General features: G+C 54.4%; 1 protein-coding gene and 1 long non-coding RNA gene across 3 annotated transcripts in view; both read right to left on the bottom strand.

Annotated features, from left to right (window-relative positions):
- Positions 1-1,927: 1,927 nt before the first annotated feature.
- LOC121025246 (uncharacterized) lies at positions 1,928-12,738 on the bottom strand. Its single transcript, XR_005787990.1, has 3 exons — positions 12,586-12,738; positions 4,870-4,923; positions 1,928-2,929 (listed from the first exon to the last, which is right to left on the bottom strand). It is a non-coding gene; the product is annotated as an uncharacterized LOC121025246 (long non-coding RNA).
- Positions 12,739-15,407: 2,669 nt separating this feature from the next.
- SPOCD1 (SPOC domain containing 1) overlaps positions 15,408-18,364 on the bottom strand; it is a 23,726-nt gene continuing 20,769 nt past the window's right edge. For both annotated transcript variants that reach the window (XM_040467716.1, XM_040467710.1), the window contains 3 exons: positions 17,679-17,768; positions 17,234-17,420; positions 15,408-16,242 (listed from right to left, as the gene is read on the bottom strand). In XM_040467716.1, the coding sequence (XP_040323650.1) occupies positions 15,578-16,242; positions 17,234-17,420; positions 17,679-17,768 (942 nt within the window). In that variant the 3' untranslated portion in view covers positions 15,408-15,577. The remainder of the gene's footprint in view (positions 16,243-17,233; positions 17,421-17,678; positions 17,769-18,364) is intronic.

The raw sequence follows: 18,364 nt of genomic DNA on the forward strand, positions 1-18,364 counted from the left end.
AGGGGAGGAATGCGTGGAGAAGAGCGGCCCGAATGGGGGAAAGTGTAAGTGCAAAAGGTCCTGAGGGGGCGTGTGCCATTTACTCAGATGGGGAAAGACTTGTGGGAAAGTGGATGATTTCTATTTTGGACGTGCTGCATTGAGGTGCCTTCAGGACATCCAGGGACAGTGACCAGGAAACAGGAGAGATGTGGGTAAAGATCGAGACTGGCGAGAAGGGAAGCTTGGGTGCTGCTGCAGTAGGAGAGATTAAGTGTAGCCGGCAGGGAGGAGAATGGGGAGGCAGCCCAAGGTGTGAGAGTCGGTTCTGGGGAGAATGGCTGCTAGGGTGGGGAGCAGGGATGTGGAGCATGTGACCAAAACGGCACCCCTAGAATGGTCCTGGTCCTAGCTTCCCCTCCTTCCCATCCCCCTGGGGCCACAGCCTCTCCGCCCTTGCCGGTCTACCCTGCTGCCTGGGAGAGAGCCAGGGTAACAGGCTAGGTTGCAGACAGGAGCCCCTTTCTACAAGGAAGTCCCCTGAGCAGCCTCTGCCCCTGTCCTGGCCATCAGAGCCAACCTGTCCCCCTTTAGTGCTTCTTTCCTCTCACTTGAGGATGAATCCTCAAGTAACTCTGCAGCCCCCAGAGCAGGAATTAGTCCTGAGGAACAGGGGAATCTGGACTGAGAGTCTGGAGGACCACAGACTTCCTAGATGGCCTCTGAGCTTCCATTTCCCCCTGCGTGGGATCTGGAGGGACAACATCCTAGCAGGACCTTTCCAGCCCTAACAGGATCAGAATTTCTGAGGCTCTTTCATCACGTTTCCGATGATGTTGTTCGTGTGTTATTAACTGTTTCACAGCTGGCTCTGGGGAGGAAGTGGGGAGGCATAGCCTTGATCTGTAGCAGTTGCCAATTTCGCTGGCGTAAATCCTCCCGCGATGGCCAATGTAGACAACCAACGTGAAGTCAGTTGGCTGGCAGATTCCTGAACATGTAACAATCGGCTCTCATAAACTGGTATGAACTGGTTCCAGCACCTTTGCCAGACACTTTCTGGAGAGATGGAAAAGAGGCACAAAGTCTGGGAGAACTTTGGGGGGGGATCTGCTAGTAGGAGACAAGTCAGGATTTCTAGCCACCCCCATCTTTCCTCTCAACACCCAGGTCATTCCCCAGGGAGGGGCCAGAGCCTCTTGTCTGCCATTGCTCCTCCGACTTTAACCATGTGACATCCTTCCTAGGCCTCTACTCATTGGGTTTCCTACTCAAAAGGTAGACCTGTATCCACAGCCTCACTCACTTTCCACCCCCACCCCCTGCAAAGGGGCACTTTTTTTTTTTTTTTGAAATAGAGGCCAGACAGCATGGGCAATGCCATCCTGACCCACAGCCAGGCTACAGCTGTGGTCAATGTAGACAGGTGACCTGGATATCTGGTCCAGCTCTGCCACCAGCTCCCAGGAGTTTCCTCTCCCAACCTGTCCTCAGTTTCCCCGTCTGTAAGATAGGCAGCAAGTCCTGGCCTCTCCAAAGGCCCTTTCAACGGTGAGATCCTGCGATTTCTATCAGTCCTATCTCAGCCCTGGTGGCAACCCAGGGCCTCCTCTCTCAGAACATTTCCCCAGCCTCCTAGACCCCCCTGGCTCCAGCGGCCCCCCACCACCGCTGGCTCCCCAGGCTCCCCGATAAGGGGCCCAGCTAATTACATTAGGATTTCATGCCAATTAGCAAACAATTACACGGGCAAATTGGTGCCTAATTTGGAGCAATAACGACAGCTCCATTGGCCGAGGCAAGATAGCTGCAGACGAGACCGTTCACCGGGCCTGGTCCCGTCGGAGCCCCTAGAGGATGCGAGCCGCCAGCTCTCTGCCCTGACCGGAGAAGTCTGCAGTTCTCTAATTTAAGGATCTTTAAGCGCTGTTTAGCTGTTTGTGCTGATGACATGGTCCGTCCAGGCCTTTAAACGAAGGATATAGAGGAAGGGGAGGAAAGGTGGATAGTGGGGACAGGGGAGCTGAGGCAGGCGGGGCCGCCTTCACTGAAGAGGTGGGAGGACTGGGGGACAGTAATTAACCGTCTAAAGGCTTGGATGTTTGAGTGGTTCATGTGAGCTCGGGACCAACGGAGACACCAGTTAGGCTAGAGCACAGGCGCACGTAGGGGGGTAGGAGGGCTGAGGCCATAGAGGTGGGTAAGGCCAGGCAGAGAGCACCATTACAGCAAACTGAGGCGTGCTCCCGGAGGCCTGGGAGCCCCTGGGGGTTCAGGGTGGGAGGAGGAGACTGTGCCTGGACTCATCCTGGGTCCTGACCTTGGGTCACCAGCAACCACCCGTCCCACCTACAGCCGCCCCCGTGAGGTCGCCTCCAGTCTCCCCTCTGAACATGGCTAGAAGCCACTGCCCTTGTCCGGGACCACAGAGCTGCCAGCTCTGCCCCTCATCCCCTGTCCATGCTTTCCCCAAGTGAGCATTCTAACGAGCAAAGCAAACCAGATTCCTCATTTGTTTAAACCCTCAATGGTTCCCCAGTGCTCTCGGGATAAGATCAAGCACTCTGCATGCCCTGCCTGTTACCATCTGGCCACTGTGGACCTCCCAGGTTTCCCTCCCTTTCCGCCTGCACAGCCACCCAGCGTTCTGGGAACTAGACCCCGGTTCCCGATTGTGCCAGCCTCTCTCCCACCTCCCGGCCTTTGGCTATGCTGTTCCCTCTGCCTGGATTGCTGTCCCAACACCCCTTCCTTGTTACCCAGGAAGGTCCTTCCAGGGCCCCCTCCTCTGCCTCCCAGATTCCTCCAGGAAGCCCCAATTCTTCTCTCTCCTCTGAGCTCCCTTTGTCACCTTCTTCCGTGGCACTGTTCACTCCACACTGGAGCTGGTGGTATCAGTGCCTGCCTGCTGCTCATGGGCAGGGCCCGGAGCTGATTTACTCTGTGTCATCTTCGTCCGGCATAGAAAGCACATGAATAGAGAAGACAAAGGGAGGAGATTAAAAAAAAAAAAAAAAAAAAAAAAATCCCCTGAGGATGGTGGAGAAACTGAGGCAGAGGCCCAGAGAAATATTTACGAATCTGGTGGATGCTTCACTTATGGAAGGAAAGCTGGGTCAGATTTCAGCCCTCTGTTCACTGGAGCCACGCCCTGACCCCATCCCTCCAGGTTTTCTTCCTGAACACCTTCACAAAGCTCGGAGGACCCCCTCCAGCCCGTTCTTACCCAGCTGTTTTCAGCTCTGCTTTCAACAAATGAGATACAGAAATCCCCGCTAAGCTAAGGATGCCCCTCCCCAATAAAGGCAGCTCTCACGAGGGCGATGGCACAGCAAATGGAACTGCAACACGAAGGACGATGGGCAGACTCAAGGAGGAACCTCCTGACCACCAGGGCTCAGCCCCATCCCTAAAGGAATGGGCAACGGGGAGGGGGGAGGGGGCCTTGGCCTACCTAAAGGAGACTGAGCGGAGGCCAAGGGTGGAATGCAGACCTTCCTGGAGGCAGGGGGAAGACCCAGCTGACTTCCCTGAGAGCTTGGTTCTCCCTTGGGGGGCTGCCACTCCATCTCAAGGCCCATCACTCACGTTAATTACCAAGAAAAAGCCGATTTCTCCTCATTTCCAGACTCCGAATGACAGTATCATTAGGCTTGTAATGTGCAGAGAAATTGTGCGTGTCTGTCTTGGAACATGTCCTGAGCCAGAGTGGGTGAGGGCGCCCCCAGCTAGGGTTTGTCTCCAAGACGTTCCCTACGGCAGAGGGCCAATCTCAGGAAGCGATGCTGTGTCACCAAGGACAAAGGCACTCTCCCTCTCTGTTTAGGGGGCACTAGTGGTGGTGATTACACATACTGGGCAATGGCGTGGGTCACAACACACAACACACAACACACAACACACAACACACAAACCCTGCCAGATGCAAACAAAGCCAGCAGTTCCCTTCTCAGAATTAGACAAGGGCGCAACCCCCCTTGTCCCAATCGAACTTGAACTTAGGCCTGCCTGCTGTCATAGCCCATCCCAATCTTGCCCAGAACCTTTACTCGGACCCATCTCTGGACCACCAGGGCATCTGGGTACCATCTCATCTCTGGGAGCGGGGAGTTGACCATTCTTGCACCTCCCTTCCTCTCTCAGCAAAGCCAACATCCTAAACATGAGCAGACCTCAAACAACAGCCACTGCCCACAGCCCTTTACACACCTCTTCACACTCTTCACTGTGTTTCATCCTCACTCAAATCCACTTAACATGTGAGGAAACTGAAGCCCACACAAGCAAAGTGATTTGCCCAGGTTCACATCTCAGAGGTAAGCTTGACCCCATGTCTGCCCGATGTCAAAGCTCAGGCTGAAGACAAGGGTCTTCGATCCATCTAGTACTCTGGGAACACGTCCTCAGTTGGTCCCTGCTCCCGATACAGAGAATTGGACCCAAATAGGCTCTGCCCTCAAGAGCTGAGGTTGGTGAAGGAGAGGCAGGATGTAAAAATATAAATATAGCTCAGTGCGTTCTGTGCATGACACGAAAGAGAAAATACAAAAGGTTTATCCTCAACAGTAATCAAAGACATGCAAATTAAGACAACAATATGATGTGGTTTTACCTATTGAAATTAATACAGTTTTTTTTTTTTTTTTCTAAAGACAGCGTTGATGTGAACTGAAATCTGGGGCACTCTCAGACTCTGCTGATGGAAGAGTAAATGAGAACAACTTTTCTTACATTTTTTTAAAAGTAGGCTCTACACTCAACGTGGGGCTCGAACTCACAACCCTGAGATCAAGAGTCACCTGCCTTACCAACCGAGCCAGCCAGCCTTCCCCTAGAACAGCGTTTCTAGAAGGCCATTGGGCCATGCTGCCAGGAGTTTTAAAAACACACCCCTTGATCTTGTTAATCTACTTTTAGGAATCCAATCCAAGAAATAACCAGATCCTGAAAAAGAACCATGCATCAGGAATGTTTATTGCCATTATCTATAACTGAAAAATCACAACCAACGTAAATGTCTAGCAGCTGAAGGTTGGTTAAATAAGTTACAATACATCCATATATAAGAATATTATGCAACCATTCAAAGTCATGTTCTTGAAGAATTTTTAATAACCTGGGAAAATGCTCACTCTATAATAAGTTAAACAAAACCATACATATAGGATGCTCTTCACTTCATAAAAAAAAATTAATCAATGGGGCGCCTGGGTGGCGCAGTCGGTTAAGCATCCGACTTCAGCCAGGTCACGATCTCGCGGTCCGGGAGTTCGAGCCCCGTGTCGGGCTCTGGGCTGATGGCTCAGAGCCTGGAGCCTGTTTCCGATTCTGTGTCTCCCTCTCTCTCTGCCCCTCCCCCGTTCATGCTCTGTCTCTCTCTGTCCCAAAAATAAATAAACGTTGAAAAAAAAAATTAAAAAAAAAATTAATCAATTCATTTAAATAAAGTCTGGAAGGAAATAAACCAAGAGTTAATCTGAGAGGGTTTGGGGTGATTTTTTTTTTGTTTCAGTTGGTACTTTTTTGTTTTTTCTAAGTCTCCTCCAAATCTGTGGGGAAAAGTCAAAAAATGCAAGCAATGTAGGGGGGTCAGGTGCAGCCCAGGATGTCATGAGAACACAGAGGTCCCTAATCCTAGTCAGGGAAGGCTTCCTGGTAGAGGTGATGCCTGTACTAACTCTCAGAACACATAACCTTTATTTATCATTCCAAGAGTCAGAAGACTGGTTCTAGGCTAGGAAACCATGTGCAAAGGCATAGAGGCAAGAGAGATCCTGATCTCTTCTGGAAACTCTTAGTTGCTCGTGGGGCTGGGTGAAGGGGCAACAGGTAAACCCCATGCAGTGAGTAGAGACCAGACTGGGGAAAGCCTAGAAGACCGAGCTGAGGAGCTGGTGCTTTGCTCTGAGAACAAAGATCCAAGCAGGGGGTGTAACAGAATCTGAGTTGTGTTTTAAAGGATCGTCATTGTGGCCACTGAATGGAGGAGGGGATAGGGGCACAGGAGAGAGGGCGAGGCTCGACCTGGAGTCTGGAAGGTAGGGAGCGCTGATAGGAGGCTGTTGCATTGCCTGGGTGAGGGAGGGGTCTGGCCCAGGCTGGGTGCGGGTGGCAGAGAGGAAGAGAGGAGGAGCGAGAGCTAGCTAGAGCAGTGATGATGAGATTTGACAGGACTTGGTGATTAATTGGAGAGGGGAGGCCAGGTGGGGGAGGGGAGGCTCTGCCTCTGACAGGGACTACGGCACACACACATACAGGCACACACTCAGAAATTTAGATCACACGGTTTCAGGAGTGAATTGCACCCCCAACCCCCCCCCCTTAGCCCCCCACCCCCCCGCCCGGAGGGTCAGATTTGAGCCTTATTTGATATTTACCTGCAGACCCTAGAAGAGGCTGAACTTGGCCCAGTCACCACACTTGACCTCTGGCTCACCCCGGGCACCCATGTGCCTCTGTACTCCCAGCCTGCACCCCCAGAAAGTGGAGGCGGGCAGGGTGAAGGGAAAGCCCACAGGCAGGGGGGGTGGGCACAGGCAGGAGCAGACAGCCAAATCTTCCCTTGGGACATAATACCGTCACACACATAGACCCAGATCCACAGAGAGAGAGCACAGTCACCCACGGGGACTCTGAGAGTCAAGTCACAGGCAGAGATGTACACAGAGACAGCCTGACGCAGGCTGTTAGACGCAGGCCTGTCGCACACACAGTCACACACCCACCATCAGACAAGCCTCCGACACAGCCCCAGACAGGTCTCACACTCAGGCCCTCGGGCTCAGCTAGAGTCCCCAGGTCCTCCGCCCGCTCCCCCCCCCCCCCCCCCCGCCCCACAGCCGTCCTCCCTCCCCAGGGGGACAGACAGAGGGCTGGCAGAGGGGCCAGCAGAGGGGACTGGCACAGGGACCAGCAGCCAAACGGGGCAGCCGGGAGGGAGGCCTCTGAGAAGGGGTTGCCAAGGCAACAGGCTCCTGTACAACCAACCAGGAGCTTAGATTCTCGGCTCTTATTTTTAGAAGTTGGGCCTGGGCTGGTTGGGCCGGCCAGCGGGCCTGGCTCCCTTGGGCAGGGCCTGAAGATATAGACACCAGCCTCAGCCCCCCCGGGGGGTTCTGGTGGGCACTGCCCATGCCAGGCTTCTTCCACACACCCCCAGCCTCCTTCCCCAGGGTCATGTCCTGGATAGGATCTTCTACTGCCTTCTGTCTTCACACAGACCCAGGGTCCCACCTGCTGTACCCTCTAACCTCCAGGGCCCAGGAATGGGGGACACAACCTACCCTCCCACTGCAGTGTATTGATGTCTGTGGCTTAATTTACAGTGTGTTGAGGGAAGAAGGAGAGGGTGGACCTTGGCCAGATTCGTGAGGTGGTATATGGGGTATATGTGTGTGCATCTTAGGGGTAACTCCCAGGTCAACTCTGTGTGCGTGTGTGCGTGTCTGTGTGTGTGTGTGTGTGTGTGTGTGTGTGTGAGAGAGAGAGAGAGAGAGAGAATATTACCCTTTCCACAGAGGGAAAACAGAGTTCTCCCTCTCTCCCAGCCCCACTCACCACCCCTACCCCTAACCTCCACCCATGCCTGGATCTCTTAAAAATGGGGGGAGAACAGAGATCTCAAACTGGAAAGGTGGTAGAGAGTCTATGCCTTGGTGTCCCCCCTTTTCCAGACCCTCCCTAAGTTTGAGCAGTTAGCTCCTGAGCAGGGCAGGAGAGCGGTGGCAAGGAGAGGGAGGGACCAGACAGATCCAGGTGGACAGAGACTGGATAAGGGGGTTTGGGGAAAGCTTGCTCCAGCGAGTTGACTTTTCGGTGACTCCTCCAGCTGCTGGGGATTTCTCTGTTAATCTGGGCCGGCTCTGTTTGCATCTCATTTGCCTATATTTGCATAACAAGGGTCTAGCTGGCACCGGAGATCAAAATTCCTAGCCTGAGTAATTGTGTGAAAAAGCCTCTGGAGAGGGAGCCGGTAATTTGGGGGCCAGGGAAACAGAGGCAGGGAGCTGGGTGCACTGGTGTGGCTGGTCCAGGTCCCCATTTAATCTGGGAGCCTCCATATCTTCCTTAATGCCAGGGCCAGAGGGGCGGGGATGTCAGTGGGAGTGCGATCGGAGGGGCAACAAGATTGAGTCAATCTCAAAGCTGGGCACAGAGCAGTCAGTCCCCTTGGGAGAAATGGCCTGAATTTGGTAAGAGCAGAACTGGGAGTAGGGGTGGGGAAGTTAACACTCAGCTAGTTCTGCCCCTCCTGTCAGCCCCCTGGCCCCTCAGCCCCTACCAGTCTAGTTAAGAGCTGAACTAGCCAGAGTGCCTGGGATGGTACCCTGGACCACCGCTTACCAGCTCCAATACTCTCAGACCTGGGCAATGGAGGCCCCTGCCCTCCCCTTCTACTTTGGACGACCCTCTTCTGCATGGGATGAAGAATTTCAAGGTCCGAAGGCCCACAGGGTTGTCCCCACCTGGTGCTCCAGCCCGCTGCTAGACCATACCCCGACACAGGACCCTAGAATTCCCTGCCCCCGGAGCCCTAAGCCAGCTGCCAAGGCCTGGGTGGCGTCTTCTCCACATCTGTCTCCTCAAGCCCGAAGGGTGGCTATTTACCAGGAACGTGGAACAAGCAGGGACTCTAGTGTTGGGGCATCCGCAGGCCTGCACGCGAAGCCCCTCACACTGCTGCCTGGAGCCCAGAGACGGAAGAGGAGGCGGGCGGGGGTGGAGGTCTAGGGGTCTCCTGTTATACTCTTGCCCTAGGCTTCGTAAACATTCAGGGTGGCTCTGAGAAGCTGTTTGATCTTGGGCAAGTTACTTAACCTCCCTACACTCCCAAGTGGGGTTAATAATAGTACTTGCCTCATGCAGCTGTTAGGAGGAAGAACTGAGTTAATTCATGTAAAGCACTTACAGCAGCGCCTGGCACAGAGTAAGGGCTTGTAAGTGTTCACTATTATTATCTATATTATCCCGGGATTTGGCTTTTTTTCCCTCCAGCTGCAAAAGAAGCACCTTTTCTTTCACTTTGAGAGACTGAGAAAGTAAGGGATGGGGACATCCCTTCCACTCCCCGCCCCCCCATCCCTCTGAGCCCAGACTCCCCCCTTGTTTCCTTCCCCAGCTACCATACCCCCAGGCCAGGATGCCAGGATGCCAGATGCTAGGAGGACAGCCAGGTCACTGGACTGAATATAATGGTTTGTTTAATGTCCTTATGGGCCGAATGAATGAGTGAACACTGGTTGAGTGAATGAATGAAAAACAAAAATCAAATGACTAATCGTCAAAAGAAGGCTGGATTCACTGACAGAAGGACAGAGCTACAGCAGATGTTTTGGCTTTGGGGGCCCACAGATCCGTTTCTGGTTTGCTTTCATTAGATGGTAGGAGGCAGAGGGGGGCTAGGGGCCTGGCCAGGCTTTCTGCAAAGTCAGCCCTGGCGTTGGTGAGTGGCTGCTGCCTGGGGACGGGGTAGCTGTACCTGTGGGTGCTAGAGGAGGTGCCTGACTGCGTCTGGGTCCTTCTGTGCCCTGTGGAAGCCTGAGTGTGTGGGAGTGGCTCTGTATGAATCCACGAATCTCTGTGCCTGTGCGTCCCTGCTCAGAAGTTCCTCCCTGCCCAACAACGAAAGGCCCTGGGGCAGGCACCATCCAGGTCTGGGGTGCGGGGTGTGGAGGGTGCTGGCGAGCTTCATTACCTCCTTATTTCCACCCCTGCCCCTCTCTGGCCGGGCCAGGCCTCAGCGCGCCCGCCTGTCAACTGGCGGGTTAGCAGTGATAGAGAGCTCTCCTGGGGCCCCGGCAGCCTCCACCATCTGGCCAGGCTGGTATTGAAGGAGATGGGGGGACCTGTCACAGGATGCCCCCTGGGCCCTCCAGCTTGGCACTGGGCTCATCGCAGAGAGTAATGGGCGTAGGGGCATGTGGGAGTGCAGGTGTGTGTGTGCGTATGTATGTGATTTCCTGTGTGGTGACACTGTCTGTGGGCGGCTAGGTTGACCGTGGGTAGAATTTTACGTTTGCATTCGTGACTGTCTATGTTTGTATGGCCACATGATTGGATCCTTGGGGGCTGGGGTTTCTGTGTATGACGACGTATGTCCCAGAATATGGGCAAAGCGTTTGGGTCTTGGCTCTGTAGCTTTTCCATTGGAAGTTCCCAGGCAGAGATGGGAGAGGGGAGGGTCAGGTCTGGTGCGGACAGGCGCAATGGCCTTGAGAGAAAGGTACCCATTCTTAGCTTTCAGTTCAGAGAAATTAACCTCCAGGTCCATTTCTTTAGAAACGATTCTCATTTCTCTTCCTCGACCTGGGTGGCCCAGTGGTGCTGAATCCCACTAGATGGGCTGGAAGTCCCTCTTGGGAAAACCAGGTGGGCCCTAGGAGTCCTAAACCCCTGTTTCCTAGAGGTGGGCCCCAGTTTCAGGTGCCATCAGAGCTCCCAGGCTCCCTGGGGAGCATCCCATGGGGACCCCCCTCACCTGCCGCAGCACAGAGGCAGGACACACGTAAAGCCACTCTCAAGTAGTGACACATGGCGACCCAGACATGAACACTGGCACAGGGTCACTTGTGAACCAGAAGCCCACATGACAGTCACAGATCCACTGGACACAAGCACATGTACATACACCCACGCGTACATTTTGACACACAAACATTCACACAGGCACACAGATGTAAGGTGCCTGCCTATTTACACACGAGAACACGCCCATGAGTTGCAAGGACACACATGCTTATTACATGCTTGCAGACATGCTTGCATGTGTGTGTGCACACACATTCTGTCCCTTCCCGCCCTTGTTCCATGCTCAGTCCGATTCCCTGCTGCAGCTCTCTTGTAGATGACCCTTTGCAAGGTGGGCATTAAAGGAGGGCCACATGTATAGGGGACTCCATGAGTAAATAGCTGTGTGTATCTACGTGTGCAAATTTGTACACGTCTCACTGTGTGTCTTGCAGTCTATGTGGCTCTAGCTCTGTGCAAAACACGCAAGTGTCCCTTTGCGGGTATTTTTCTGGATCTCTGCGTATTTCTGGCAGAACTTATGTGTACCTCTGTGTACACATTTTTGTGAGTGTGGATGACAGTAGGGGACTTGTGTATCATGTGCCTGCATCTTGTGGACCATCTCTCCACAGATGTATATCTGTATATGTCCGTGTGCGTGTTTGCATATATGTGCATTTCTCGTGTGTATATGGCTCTGGGGTCTGGAGTTCACAGGCTGGCTGGGCTGGCTCCCCTCCCTTCCGAAGCTGTGGCCTTGGGTGGGGCTGGGCAGGACTGCTCTGAATCCCTCAGCCATTGACAGTCGTATTTACAGAGCTCCGAGTAGGACGTAATTGGTTCTATTAATCTTTCTCTGGTTGTTAATTGCTCACTTATCGGGTTGTGTATTATGCCGACTGTTGCTCTTAATTCGCCTCCGTAGCTGCAGGTGTTTACTGCCTTATTAACTGTTAATCGGCACGGCTAGGGATGGAGACTTAATTGGCCCCCAGAGTGGGACACAAGCGGGCCAGCCGGGCACTGCCAGGCTCTCAGCCCGTCCCTGGAACCCTTACCTGTGGAGCGCAGGTGGCTACAAGGGAAGGAGTTGGCCCGCTGCCATCCGCAGGCAGACAGCAGTCTTGTATACAGTGGTCAGAGTGACAACTGTAGGGTATTAGCCCCCATGTAATCCTAACTCCTCCAGGAAGCCAAACAACCAATCAGAATCCAGCTCCTACACTCCCTCTCCAACACCAACAAACTTCATCTACCCAGGAGAGGAGCCAGCCTCATTTATCTTAATTATCCGAACCTAACTGAGAACTAAGAGACCAACACAGAGTGGAACTGGTTCTCCTCCTTTAACACCTCCTCTGCCTCCCCTCTGACCCTGGCAGTCAAGGCTGTTAAGGTCACAGAGACTCTGGGAGAAAGGAAGGCAAGAAGGCCAGAGGAGGAAAGGCTGAATATAGACCCGGGGAGGGCTTTCCAGCTTTCAAAGAGGCTATACGGAGCAACTAGTGTCCAAACGAGAACAAGAAATTCCAGAAGGAGATCTGCTGCTCCCTCCCAGCCATGCTCTCAGTCCTGCTCAGCCCCTGCTTTCAAAGCCCCAACAACAAGGAACTCACTACCTCCATGGCACGACTACACAACTACAGCAGTGAGGGTTCTTCACCCTGAACTGACCTCTGCCTTTTTTTTTTTTTTGCCCCATGTCTCAGCAGAGGAGTCCCAATTGTCCACAGTGGGGACCCTGAACCCCAGAAAGGGCAAGGGAGTGGCTCCAGGGTTTCCCAGTCCTCCCTTGTAAAGGCTCAGATGTTTGACTCTCCAAAGTTTCTGCCGTCAGCCTCTGGCCAGACCCTGATCCACCCTAGACATCTCAGTCCTATAAGGGACCTTCTTGGTCACCACCTCCCTAGCTCCAGTTTTTAAGCCTCTCAAACTCAGCTGCCACTGCTGCAGAGGTCCTGGGCTCCAGCACCTTTGAGACAGAAATGCAAGGTGTCTGGAAACAACTGGTCCCTGAGAGGGAAAGGCGTGTAAGGATGTGCATGAGTGTGTGGTGTTGGTGATGGGTGGGGGATAGGGGTCCCATGCTTCACTAACCTGGCCTCCAGCCTCCAAGGACAAACAGGCAAACCAGTAGTCCTCATCCTTTGCCTCGAATCCTGACATCTGGAAGTTCTTCCTGGTGTTTAGTTGTCAAGTCTTGAGCTGCAGAGGATGTTGATTTGCTTTGGTTGGGTCCTGAGAGGAGCTGGGCTCTATGGAAGGAGGGTGGAAACTACCATTAAGGGCTTGCTGTGTGCCAGAAGCAGCATAAGTGTATGTGAAAAGTGACATCTCATTGAAGAATCACATCACCTGATAAATTAGGGATTAAGACCCTATTTACAAAGAAAGAAACTGAGCCATAGAGAGGGGAACTAAACTTGCCCAAGGCCACACAGGCAGGAAAGGGCAGACTGGGATTCCAACCAGGGCCTGGCATTGCCCGGGGGTGCTGGTAAAGGTCTTTGGTCAAGAGTACCTGGATGAATTCATACTAATGGTTCGGTAAGGTGACCGGGGCCCAGAACCAGGAGTCAGCATTACAGTTCACCCACCCACCCGGATTCTGGGAACATTAACAAGAAAAACACTCCCGCATGCACTGCCCACGTGCCCTTCAGGCGGGATGAGAGAGGAAGCAAAGGGAACTGTCCAGGGATAGTTGCCCAAACAAGTTCCGGCCCCGCCTCTATGTTAATGACATGCAGATATATGTAAATTTGAAGACGCTACCGCTCAAACCTTTGGAAGAAATGGGATGACACAGGAGCAGTTGCTATGGAAACCCAAATGCGACCCCCCTCTCCCCCCTACCGCACAAGCGAGCGTACAGACACGTGCACAAAGACCCAGGGTTCCTCGCTCCATAGCCCAGAGGATCACAGTCTCGGAGGGTGTGAACCGGAAGAACCCTCAGAAACTGCGTCCAGCCTGAGGGAAGCTGAGACCCGGAGAAAGTCGCGAGAGAGCAGCTTCGTGGGGCGCCCTCCACTGAAGCCGAGGGGAGCTGGGTGGCCATTCCGGTCCCTGAGGACTCCTACTCGGGCCTAGCAACGTGAGCCCCGCCCAGCGTTGCTCAGCAACGTCCCTTGAGCCCAGCAACCGCCGACCACGCCCCCTAGCAACAGCTAGCCTAATCCTTGCTCCTGGCCGCCTCGGCCAAAAGAAGGGCGAGGGAAGGGGCTTGTGGACTAGGGCCAAAACGTGGGTGGAGGTCGTGTTGTCCGGTCCCCGGCCTCAAAGCAGCCTGCAGGATTTCGCTGTCCACCTCTAGCCCTCTTCGCTGGGTGAGGTGCTATAGGGCCGCGTCACCATGCCCATTTGCAGGGGGCGAAACTGACTCTCCGAAAGGAAGTTCCAGCCGACAGTCCAGAGGTTATTCTTCCCTGAGTGACCTGAGAAGGCAGCAAATGCTCTCCTGTCCCCCTGGAAGGAAGCCGTGGGCCTGGGGGGAAGGAGTTCACAGCCATCTTCCCCTTGACCTGCCCCAACTGTGTTAGGAAGATGACCCAAGTTCCCGACTCAGAATCAAGCTGCAGGTTGCATAGTAATTTGTGTCATTTACATATAGCCCGGAGGCTGTGGCGCTCACAAGCCCGTCGGAGCCCGTAAAGTTACCGAAGGAGCCCCGCCCCCTCCCCCGGTTCACAAGTCAGGGCGCCGCGCCGCGCTCCGCCCCCCCCGGCCCCCGCCCGCCCCCCCCCCCCCCCCCCCCCCCGCCCCGCACCCTCTTCCAGTCCCTCCGGCTAAAATTCCATACCTCGCCCCGCCCCCAGCTCGTCCTCCGGTCCGGCTAGCCCCGACCTCCATCCCTAGGCCGAGGGCCCCCTCTGCTGTCGGCCGCGGGTAGGGCAGCAGCGAGCTCATGGGGCCAGAGAAGAGGGGAGCCCCGAACAACCAACGCCCCCATCCTTCCCAGTCCAGCCCGGCCCTGAGCGAGGCTGATGCATAACTAGACTTTCAGAGGGATGGACGGGGTACACCCCGTAAGGACTGGGGAAGGCGTCGAGGAGGACGGAGGGGTCCTCCCAGAAGTTCTCTCCCCAAAGCCAGGCCCTGCCTCTTTGCACTGGGCTAAGCAGCCAGAGGGCAGCTAGTTTCCAGATAGGTCCCCAGACTCCGTTCTCCCAGAGATGCGTTACAATTGTAGCTGCTGTTAGCTCATTCCAGGCCCCAGGCAAAGCAGCACCATCCAGCCCTCACACCAGCTTCCAACCCCACCCTGAATGCCCAACCCCCTCCACTCCCAGGCCAAGACCCTCTTTCTCCTGTACCAGTCTGGAGGGGGGTTGGCAAGAGGCACAGAGAAGAGTCATCCTATACGGATCTCCCAACTTACCCAACAGAGACACACAGACATGCAATCAGACATACATACACGCAGGTGCACCCACATGCTCACAGGCACATGCACACATAGAGACACTCACAGATGCACACAGACACAGACACATGGGGAATATGATGGTACCCGACTACCCAAATGAAAAAAAATCCTGGTAACTGAAAAAAAAAAATTTTTTTTTTTTGGTAACTACAAAATTTACATTGCAACCTTCTCTCCTTTTTCTTCCTATCTCTAAATGCCTATGCCCCTTCAAAAGCCTCATTTCTCTCTCCCCCATCCTAGTCCTGCCTTCTCTCCCATCACTTCTTCCTCCTAGTTTGGAATACTTCCCAGAACCCACCATGGCAACAGCTGTGCCCAGGGGCACAGTGATGGTTCAGGATCTCAAGACAAGCAGCTGATAAGGCTGCCCTCTCCCTCCCCAGCACTTTAGCTCTGCTACATCTGTGTACAGAAACTCAGACACACCTGCCCCGACCCACACCAGGTCAGGCCCAGGGTCCCTCCTGACCAGCCAGAAGATGCAATCTGACCTTTGCCAAACTCTTTATTGAACCAAAAATCAACACCAAGCGGACTGCAGAACAGAAAACTCCAAACAGCTGACCCTCCCTTTCTCCTGCCCCTCTCTCCCTGGAACAGCTCTGGATTCAGCACTGGGGAAGGAATCAAAGACTCTCTTCTGGTGGGTAATGAGGGTCAGGTCTCTCTGGGGAAGGAACACTCAGAGCCAGCTCCATCTGTAGGACCCAAAGAGTCAGGAGCTGGGCTTCGGGGCTCTGGAGCTGCAGGGGGCTGACCGAGTAGACCGAGAATTCCAGGGGCTGCAGGGGACAGGGCAGGAGTTGGGGGAAGGATCTCCTGGCCTGGGGACCTCAGTGAGGCTTGGAGCTGACGGCTCATGGACACCAGGGATTCAAGATGTTGGAGCAGGGCCTGGTGGGGACAGGAGGCTCTGTGGAGGCTCCGGCCATGGCCAGATGGTACTGCTGAATAGGGGTGCCTGGATTGGCACCGGCCTGGCTTGGGGGGCCACTGCCCTCGCCCAGGACTCTGCCAGGTCTCAGGCTCTTCCCACAGTCTCCCCCTGCCTCTGGGTGGCCTCTCCCAAGCACAAATTCCCCTTGGAGCCAGGCTGCTATTGCCCTGGTTCTGCTGCAGAGTATCCCTTGGGGGATGGGACCCCTTTGGGGCCACATCGGGACTCCTGTGCTCGGACTGGTAGCATCTCATCTCCACTTTCCTGTTGAAGGAGACCATCTTTTGAACCTTCTGCCACAGAGGTCTGGACTCTGCTGTGTCTGGAAGCCCTGCCTTGGGGAGCAGCACAGCCAGCACCAGGCTTGAGTGAGCAGCTTCCAGGCCTGGGGAAAGAGGAAGCAGAGAGACTCAAGACCTGGTAGGAGAGAACACACCATCCCTAGAAGCTGCATTGTGAGTGCAGCAGTAGGTCTATGGTTAGGTGCCAGGAAGAGCTTTCCAGCAGCAAGATGGGGGTCCAGTGAGGAGGAGGCTGAGCCCGTCTCAGGAGAGTCACTTTCAGCACGGCAAAGGGCTCACCTGCCTGAGAGTGGGGCAATGAATGGTTTGACCTCAAGACTGTATGGATTCAGAATCTACCACACTGTCACCAGGAAAGGCAGCCCAGAAAGGCCAAGTGCTCTGCCTGGGAATGGGTACAGGGTACCCATTGACACCCCACCCCCACCCGAGGTGCTTTACTGGAGCCATGCCCTGGAGATACCCTCCTGGGCACAAAGGCCAACCTTGGCCTAGGGTAGTGGTGGTGAAAACATCCCTCCTTCCAGTCTTAGGTGATGTTTTGGTGGTGAAAACATCCTTCCTTCCTGTCCTTAGACGATGCTTTCAGTCGATTGTTTGTGGGTCCTGCCTCTGTCCCGCTGTGTCTGCATGAAAGTGGCTGTCCCATGAGTTTCTATTCAGGACGCCTAGTTGAAGGGTCAGTATGCGTTGTGTTCAAGAGCCCTGTTTCTGCAGCCAGGCTGCCTGGGTGTGAAGCCTGGCTCTGCTCCTGACTGGCTGAGTGACTCTGGACAAGTCATTTGCTTTCTCCCTACCTCAGTTTCCTCAGGTGTGAAATCAAGAAACTGACAGTTACCGTTCTGATGGGGTTATTTTGAGGACTAAATGAACTAGTGTAAGTAAAGCTTTTAGAACACTGTCTGCCACACAGTAAGCAATATATACCTATCATTGTTGCCCCGCGTGCCCGTCTCAAGAGTTCCCTTCTGAGATGTGCCCTGCCTCCATGGCCACAGAGGTGACTGTCAACAATGCCCCATCTGGTCCCAGATGAGGGGAGGCAGGGACCGGCACGGGCATCAGGGCACTCACCGGGGCCTCCCAGAGAGCGCAGTCTGGTGGGCAGGGGCTGAAAGGCAGGCAAGGGCAGCAGGACCATCCCCACGTGTTCCACGGCTGCCAGGCCATGGCGCTGCTTATTGTTGAGGTAGGAGTAGAGCAGGCGGCAGTTCTGGGTGTCCCGAGCCCCGTGTGGGCACAGCCTGACCACACAGATGTCCTGTAGTTGAAGGAAGGGGAGTAGCTTTTGCAGCTGCCATCTTCCAAGCCCCTGAGAACCCTGTGAGGATGTGTGTCCCCACTTTGCAGAGGAGGAACCAGAGAGACTTGCCCAGGGTCACAGAGCGTCTACAGTCATAGTGGGAACTAGACCCAGACACCCCGAACCAGGCCCCTGCCCTAGAGGAGGAGAGAGGGGAAGCACAGGGCTAAAGGTCCCGGGCCAGAAGGCAAGGGGGTGCCCAAGGATGGCAGTTACCTTGGCCTCGGCTGGGCAGATGTTGGCCAAAAGATCCCAGACAGTATTGGAGGGAATGCAGCCTGCTGAACGGATCACTTCGGGCAGGGCCTGGGGGCAGGTAGGATGGCCAGTCAGCCCCCTAGCTTCCCACCCACTTAGGGTGCACTCAACACCAGCCACCACGAAGCCACAGCCTTCAGTGAAGAGGACGGACAGGCAGTACACCAGGACCCCAAGAAGGTCAGTGACTGCCCAGGAAGCCCCGATTGCCCCTGGAGGCCTACAGCCTATCCTGGCCAGGCTCCTACAGCTCCTCAGAAGCCCCTTCCTCCCTTCTTGAACCTCCCCCCCACATCCAGTGGTTCAGCTGATCATTCAGTCACTCAACAATCACTCCTAAAGCTCTCCCCTGGATCAGGGAGGCACCAGACTGACTCCTCTCCCAGGGCCCTCTTGCATTATGCCTTGGGTTACAGGGAGTCCTTTGACCCATGTGTGTGTGTGCAGGAGTGGGGCTGGCGTCTCATTTGCCCCATGCCTAGTACAGTGCCAGGCACAGAGAGGGTCCCAATGCCTTGTTTTAGAATGAGGGAGAAAAGAAAGAAGAAAGAAAAGAAAAGGAAAGGAAAGGAAAGGAAAGGAAAGGAAAGGAAAGGAAAAAGAAAAGAAAAGAAAAGAAAAGAAAAGAAAAGAAAAGAAAAGAA

This window comes from Herpailurus yagouaroundi, unplaced genomic scaffold (assembly GCF_014898765.1).
Source record: "Herpailurus yagouaroundi ecotype Mexico unplaced genomic scaffold, PumYag 77, whole genome shotgun sequence".
In the NCBI taxonomy this organism is placed as follows: domain Eukaryota; kingdom Metazoa; phylum Chordata; class Mammalia; order Carnivora; family Felidae; genus Herpailurus; species Herpailurus yagouaroundi.